Source organism: Trypanosoma cruzi, genomic scaffold (genome assembly GCF_000209065.1).
Source record: "Trypanosoma cruzi strain CL Brener 1047053516377 genomic scaffold, whole genome shotgun sequence".
Taxonomy (NCBI): Eukaryota; Euglenozoa; class Kinetoplastea; order Trypanosomatida; family Trypanosomatidae; genus Trypanosoma; species Trypanosoma cruzi.
The window spans coordinates 152,954-160,093 of NW_001849500.1; the positions used below are offsets into that span (position 1 = coordinate 152,954).

The 7,140-nt window shown below is 47.6% G+C and overlaps 5 protein-coding genes across 5 annotated transcripts, besides 10 other annotated features; all 5 read left to right on the top strand.

Annotated features, from left to right (window-relative positions):
- Tc00.1047053504167.40 (ubiquitin fusion degradation protein, putative) lies at window positions 1–565 on the top strand (the record flags this gene model as incomplete). The annotated part of the gene is made up of 1 exon (XM_799930.1): window positions 1–565. A coding segment is annotated over one exon (565 nt), but the record flags the coding sequence as incomplete, so codon positions are not given.
- Window positions 1–6,723: a sequence feature (heterozygous, Esmeraldo-like haplotype).
- Window positions 659–706: a sequence feature (A-rich).
- Window positions 723–745: a microsatellite.
- Window positions 897–917: a sequence feature (AT_rich).
- Window positions 943–2,001, top strand: Tc00.1047053504167.30 (protein kinase, putative; the record flags this gene model as incomplete). Its single annotated transcript, XM_799929.1, has 1 exon — window positions 943–2,001. The coding sequence occupies one exon, from the start codon at window positions 943–945 to the stop codon at window positions 1,999–2,001; it is 1,059 nt and encodes a 352-aa protein (XP_805022.1).
- Tc00.1047053504167.20 (mucin TcMUCI, putative) lies at window positions 3,597–4,118 on the top strand (the record flags this gene model as incomplete). Its single annotated transcript, XM_799928.1, has 1 exon — window positions 3,597–4,118. One exon carries the CDS (start codon window positions 3,597–3,599, stop codon window positions 4,116–4,118), a length of 522 nt encoding a protein of 173 aa, XP_805021.1.
- Window positions 3,721–3,898: a microsatellite.
- Window positions 4,373–4,442: a sequence feature (A-rich).
- Window positions 5,227–5,325: a sequence feature (A-rich).
- Tc00.1047053504167.14 (uncharacterized protein) lies at window positions 5,367–6,068 on the top strand (the record flags this gene model as incomplete). The annotated part of the gene is made up of 1 exon (XM_799932.1): window positions 5,367–6,068. The coding sequence occupies one exon, from the start codon at window positions 5,367–5,369 to the stop codon at window positions 6,066–6,068; it is 702 nt and encodes a 233-aa protein (XP_805025.1).
- Window positions 6,212–6,244: a microsatellite.
- Window positions 6,357–6,380: a microsatellite.
- Window positions 6,453–7,046, top strand: Tc00.1047053504167.7 (hypothetical protein, conserved; the record flags this gene model as incomplete). The annotated part of the gene is made up of 1 exon (XM_799931.1): window positions 6,453–7,046. The coding sequence occupies one exon, from the start codon at window positions 6,453–6,455 to the stop codon at window positions 7,044–7,046; it is 594 nt and encodes a 197-aa protein (XP_805024.1).
- Window positions 6,724–7,140: a sequence feature (areas merged during assembly that could not be assigned to a particular haplotype. This can correspond to areas where the two haplotypes were merged or to regions with more than two copies in the genome that were merged during assembly.).

A 7,140-nucleotide genomic window follows, 5' to 3' on the forward strand; every position in this document is an offset into this window, starting at 1 on the left:
CCTCAGTGATCCCAGGCAAGTGCTGAAGATGCATCTTAGTCACTACCCTGTCCTCACGAGAGGCACATCAATAATGCTGCATTATCTTGATCGCGACTTTATCATCGATGTTATTGATATCACAGATGAGTTGGACCGAAGTGTCGACGCTATCTCGACTGTCCGTGCAGATGCGCAGGCAACCGAGCTAAAAGTTGAGTTTGAAAGACCATTGGATATGCCATTGACTCCATCAGAGAACGAGCTACCAGTGCAAGAAGGCACCAATGTGATTGGCACGGCTGAGGGTGTGGAATTTGCTCCCTTTGTTCTCAAGCGCCCAACAATCGTGAAGGAAAAAGAGGAGAAAAGCACTGAGACAACAAACCGAGAGGGAAAAGATCAGACCAAGCCCGGCTTTGTCCCATTCACAGGAGGGGGACGACGTGTAAATGACAAGCCAGTTGCACCAGTTGTATCCGAAGGGGAACGGCAGGGTGTGGAGAAAACGCCAGATGAAAGGGCACGGGAGGCAAGGGAACGGCGGTTTAAAGCCTTTGGAGGGGTTGGACGCTCATTGCGGTAAACACACCTCAGTTACAGTTGACAGCTCCTCTAGGAGGCGCTGTGGTGTTGTAGCGCCCATTTTCTTAACTTACTTTCACCCCCTCTTCCGGTGTTTTTTTTGTTTTTTTTTTTGTTGTTGTTATTCTTCATTTTATTGTCTCATGGCAACGTCCCTTTTGTTGTTGTTGTTGTTGTTGTTTTGTAAAATATTTTTTTCCATCCTCCGGTTGCTCTTTTGCTGGTGTTTTTTTCGATTACTATTTGCCAACCCCACACCTGTTGGTACTAGTTGTCCGGTGAGTACGTCTTCACGGTTTCCTCCGGCTCCCGGACGTACATAAACACGCACGTTATTTATTTATTTATTATTACTATTGTTTGCTGAGTCTGCCGGTCATGGCGTCGTTTAATCTCGATGGGCAAATCGAGCAGCGGTACAAAATTCTTCGTCATATTGGTAGCGGAGCGTACGGCATCGTGTGGTGTGCGTTGGACCGTGAAACAAATACACTAGTGGCATTAAAGAAGGTGTTTGATGCGTTTGGAAACCAACAGGATGCGCAGAGGACGTATCGTGAGGTGATGCTGCTTACTGCTCTTCGTCATGAGAGCATTGTTCTCTTAAGGAATATGATACGGTCTGTGAATGGCACCGATATTTACCTTGCGTTTGAGCTTGCCGAGACGGATCTCTCAACAATTCTACGGCATAATGTATTGGGACCAATTCATCGGCAGTATTTGGCCTATCAGATTGTAAAAATTGTTGCTTATCTACACAGCCGTGGAGTAATTCATCGAGATTTGAAACCGGCTAATATCTTTGTGAACTCTGACTGTCGTATTAAGCTTGGTGACTTTGGTCTTGCGCGGTGTATACAGTCTCAGGGCGAGGATGCATTCCGTGACCTGACAGGTTACATCGCCACTCGCTGGTACAGAGCTCCAGAAATACTTGTTAACTCGGCGAATTATACGACCGCCATGGACATGTGGGCGGTTGGTTGCATCATGGGTGAGCTTTTGACGTCATCACCACTTTTTATGGGGAGCTCAACGCTGCATCAACTTTCTCTCATCATTAGCGCGGTGGGGGAACCAACAACAGGTGATTTGGAGAGTTTAGGATCGAGTGAAACATGGCCGCTTATGGACGCTCTTCCCCCCGTCGAAAGTTGTCCCTTGTATGAAACCCTGCGCCAGTACGACCCCGATGCGGTGGACCTTACCTGCAAACTCGTTGTTTTTAATCCTACGCGGCGCATAACAGCACGGGAGGCTCTCCGACATCCGTATTTTGCTCCCTTCTTCACAGAAAGTGATATGGAGGAACTTAACAAAGCTACCATCATTTCACTCCCACTCCCAGATGAGAAGGATTACCCTGCTGCAGAGTATAGGGAAGCACTTTACAAAGTCATCTCACATCGTTTTCGACAGAATATTGCCGTATAGAGAAATACCGTGAGTTGCAGGTGTATGTTGTGAAGCGGATTTGATTCACTTCCTTACCCCTAAAAAAAATTTTTTTTTTTCAGCGGCTGTACAAGATGTCTTATTTACCTCCGTTTTTTTTTTTTTTTTTGTTGTTGTTTCTTTGTTGTTATGTGATTGCTCTGCATTCTTCCTTCTTGCCCCAACGGATAGGATGCCGAAAAACTTGGGCACTGGGGTTGTCGAGCGGGCACCCTTCGATTACCCATCACAAACGCACCTACAAGAACCCGAGACAAAAGTTGTGGGCGTTTGCTCCCAGTGCGAGGATTGGGAACTTAGTTCCGGCTTACAGTGCAGTGTTAGTAGTAGTGCTGGGAGCAGGAGCGGACATTTCAACGCCAACCGAAGTGAATTTGCCCCACAGGACCGTGTTCAGCGCATCTTATCCCACTGGGAAGACCAATACACGCGGGTGATATTAAAATGGGGAAGCGTGGGTGTAAAGTCTGACGAATATACCCGCATTATGCGTCACCAGGCAATTGGAAAGACACAACAGGAGGGGAAGTGACAACAACTAGAGGAAGATGAGGCAAATCCTCCAGGTGCAGCGACAAGAACAACAATAATAACAAAGAAAACATGTCCGTGTCGTTACTGATGCACAGCGACACGGCGGGGAGGTGGCCCGACAGAAAAAAATTCTAACAGAAAGGCTTTAATGACATGGAATCAAAGGCCAATTTCTGCCTTGAAAGCTAAAGAACAAACAAGGGAAAGTGCGTTCGTGAGGATTTGGCGGATTGTTGTAGACACACGAGTTCGTGGAACACCGCCACACGCGCACAGAGAACAATTATTCCTGGGAATTTCGAGACGACTGCTAAAGGGTTAGAAACCGTTGGGAAGGTTACTATCGATGCCGAAAACGTTGAATTTAGAAATTTGTCAATCACAAGAAAAGACCACGGCCGGTTAGAAGTCCTAACAAGCGGGATAACCGGTGGGACTGACAGCAGCACCGCAGTCTACCAGTCCAACTCCACTCTTTTTTTTGTTGTCTTTACTTGTGTTTGCGTCTGCTGCGGCGGCGGTGCCCAGGCCTGCATGAAGTGGTGTGCGCTGAATATGAACGAAGGCCAAAGGGCAACTGAATTATTTTTGTGATGAATATTGGCTGCACTTCCCGTGGACCAACAATCCACGTGGTGTGCGGGGATCTTTCTTTTTTATTGTTACTTTGCTTTTGTGTTGCTGTGTGCGCTCTATCCTTCTCTTGTGTGTGTGCGTACCCTCCGTAAGGGATGCAGGCACGATGGACCGCTCTCGCCGCATGTACATGCGGTGGAGCCTTGTGGGCCGCTCCTGTTTGCTTCTCCCTCTTCCATCTGTGTGTTGGTGCTGCGGCAGGGCTGCGTGTGTGTGTGCCTGCTGCCGTGGATTGGAGTGTGTGTCGTGTGTGGTGTGCGGCGTACGGTGCATGCCTGGCTGCTGCCCTCTCCTCATGTGGTGTGCCCTCTGTGTGTTTCTGCCGCACCTCTCGTCTCCCCTGTTGCTCTCCATGTCCCTCACTGTGCAGATCAGCTTCACACCACTGAAAGACCACACTCACGATGATGACGTGCCGTCTGCTGTGCGCCCTGTTGGTGCTCGCCCTGTGCTGCTGCCCGTCCGTGTGCGTGACAGCGAATGGAAACGGTGCTCAAAATACCACCACGACGACCACGACGTCAAAAGCGCCAACTACTACTACTACTACTACTACCACTTCGACAACCACCACGACAACCACTACGACAACCACTACGACGACGACTACGACGACAACAACGACAACAACAACAACGACAAAAGCGCCAACCACTACGACGACGACAAAAGCGCCAACCACTACTACTACCACGACGACGACGACAGAATCACCCAAACCTTTGGACACGACAAAGGAACAAACAAAAACTGCGGCTGCTAGTACAGAGGCGCCAAGTATGACGACTACTAAAGCACCAGTTAATAAGGATAAACTCGAACGGCCGATCCCTCGCGGTACTAACGGCAGCTTCAGCGGCTCTGCGTGGGTGTGTTCCTTGCTGGTGCTTGCCGTGTCCGCGCTGGCGTACACCACTCTGGGCTGAAGAGGTGTGCGCGGGCTATGCGTGCCAGCAATTAGCCACGGGGACTTTTTCGCGTCTCTTGTGGTCCGATGTAATTAAGAGATTAATTTGCATATTTTTCATTTTCTTCAGCTGCTCTGTTGTGTGCTACGCTTTGTTTCCCACCTCCGTCACGTTGCAGGCATCCCAGTCACACTCATGTGCATGACACACATACGACCGTTTGCGTGGACACACATAGTTGCGGGTGGATGCGTGCGCACTGGAGCCTTGGGTTTGTTTCTTTTTTTTTTTTTTTTCTTTTTTTGATGTTAATTTTTTTGCCTTTTTTTCTTTTGTTTTTTTCGTTGTTGTTTCTTCCGCAGGGCGTTGTGCTTTTTTGCCCTTGTGCTGTTTCCATCTGCGTCGTGGGGTGTGCGCTGCTGCTTCTGCTGGGCTGCTGCCGTTTGTTACTGCGCGGTGGCTGTGTGTGGTGTAGCGGCCGCTTCTCTCTTTGTTCTCTCCCATGCTCTTGCAGATTAACTTCACAGTGTCAGTCGACTCCATTTTTCATGATGATGGCTGGCCGTGTGTTCTGCGACCTGTTGACGCTGGCGCTGATGTGCTCCGGCTTGCGTGTTTGTGCGACGGAGTATTATCTTCAATGAGGGACGCCAGAGAGTAGGATGTTATTTCTCGATATTCCGGTTGCGCTTGGATTGGTATTTGAGCATCCGTGGGTTTTTTCATGCGAGTGCCTTTTGGAAGAGGATGGTGTAAACTGTGTAAAGAATAAGTCACACAGCACAGCTGTGATTACAGTGCGACTGTCGGTTAAGCGTAGGTTGCTGATATTTTCCCTGGAGGGGAAAGCTTCATTGTTGGTCTATGTGTTGGTGGCGGTGAACATGGTGTTGCCCGCTTTGTTCCCGAAGGGGCACGGGCCGGAGCCGCGACCCAGTCGAGGAACCGTTTCATAGGCCAAGCTTCAAAGTTTTTTTCAGGTGTTTCTGAGCGGCAGGTCGTGGCAATATATATATTGTTGTTGTTTTTTGAAATTATCCCACATGTAACCGATGAAAGAAAATGACTTCAGGGTTGGCAGCAAATGTTGTGGTTGAAGTCACTACCCTTGAGTATGGGGGTCCTCTTTTTTTTTTTTTTTTTTTTTTTTTATGTTCTTTATTATTATTATTGTTGTTATTATCATTTGTGGCATTGTTTTTTTTTTTTTTTTTTTTTTTTTTTTGATTAATTTTAGTGGTGGATTTAGAGGGTGGGGGAGCGAGGATGAATAGGATGGCGTTTATTAAGTCCGTGTTGCCTCCCGGCACCAGTTTCCCTCCTGTGGTGCTCATGGTGCTCTACCTCGTGGCATTTGTTTTTTCTTGGGCTAACTATGGTGCATCCTTTCGTCCAAATTTAAGTCTCTACGGAAAAGATCTTGTGACAGCTTATCTTGCTTTTTGTATCATCGGCACGTTGGTGTACACACTGGTTAGTGGTGCCTTGTGGCTTCGCGCAAGTAGATATGTTGTTCGGTCATCGCATAAGGTCCGGTTTATTATCATTGGTGTTGGACTCCTGTTTTTTTTCAAGGATTTTCCACTTTTTTTGATTGAGTCTGTCACTTTGAGACGTTACGGGTGGCGGAATGGTTTTCAAGGATTCTGTTTCATTGTTCAGCTCTGTTTTTTTCTGTTTCCATTTATAGTCATCTGGTTGGCTTTTATCTGGTTTATTACAGGTTTTCTTGACTGTCAATGGGGAATCGATACCGCTCATACGCATCTTTCTCTTGACGAGGCACTAGCACAACCAGTACCTTTAACACCACCACCTCTGATGTTGCATGAAAACTCATACAGCTACGACAAGGATCCGAGTTTTTTGGCGCAGTTAGGAGGCCAAACCCTGGCATCGACCTCCCACAAACAAACTACACCCGAAGTCTGTCAGGATAACAGGAGAGTTCCGGGTGGGTACATTTGATTGCTTTATTACTCTGTTTATTTGTATTGCTGCTTCCCTGTACATGTGTTAGATGCTTGCTTTACAGTACCGATATCCGAAGAGTGAAGGCTCTATTACGGATTCATTCATTTCTGTAAAGTTGTCATTTCCGTTATCGTGAAATTATTATTATTACTATTATTAAGATCATTATTTCTTTAATGTTTTTGTGGTTGTTTTTGCATTTGTTTTGTATCGATCTTATTTTTAAGGGTTTTACTTTTTTGACTTCCTCTTGAACAGACCCCCTTTTTTTTTTTTTTTTTTGTTGGTTGGTTGGTTGGTTGGTTGCCTTTGCTGAGGATTTACTTTTCTGAAATATGTGGCCCTGACCTCATATCTGAGGAGGTAAAACTGTCTGTGATGGGACAAGGCCTCACATGTGGAGCAACGCTTGGCGTTGGGCTGTCGCTTAGCGCACTACCTGCCCGGCTTTCAGTGACCGATCATTTGGGTATCTGCGCTGCTGTGGCTGGATGTGGGCTTTGTGTGGATTTCGTTAGTGACTGCTGCGCCAAGGAGGGGCGGGTCATCATTCACCGCGATGTTCTTCTTCAGGCGCAGGATGTGCTGAGACACGTGTCTACATTCTACACAATGTGTGATTCCAACCCCATCGCCCGTTTCTTTCGTCAGAAACACGAGTGGTTGGTTCTGGAGTCTCACGGGCGGCGCTATTACACCGTTCAGAAGAATCCTGCAACAGGCGATGTCTTGATGGACGTCAGAAATTCTCTTCGTGCCGCAAATGACGTGGGGTTGAGCGTCGCTGGGCGCCCCGTACACACGGGAGAAATTCGTCTGCACCGCGTAGATTTGGAGTTTGACCTTCCAAACGATCTGCAGGTTGCCTACATGATTGCATGGCTGCGGAAGGAAGACCCGCGTTGGTCCTTTTCCACGGAGAACTCCAGGCATTTCACAACGCGTGCTCGGTATGCATTGAATGACTTTTAGATCTGCCAAGAGAGAAGAAATAGTGTGGGAGGTGTGACTATGACAGGGGTGGACACGTACTTCTTGCTTCTCTTGTGCATTCGTTAAAAGGGCC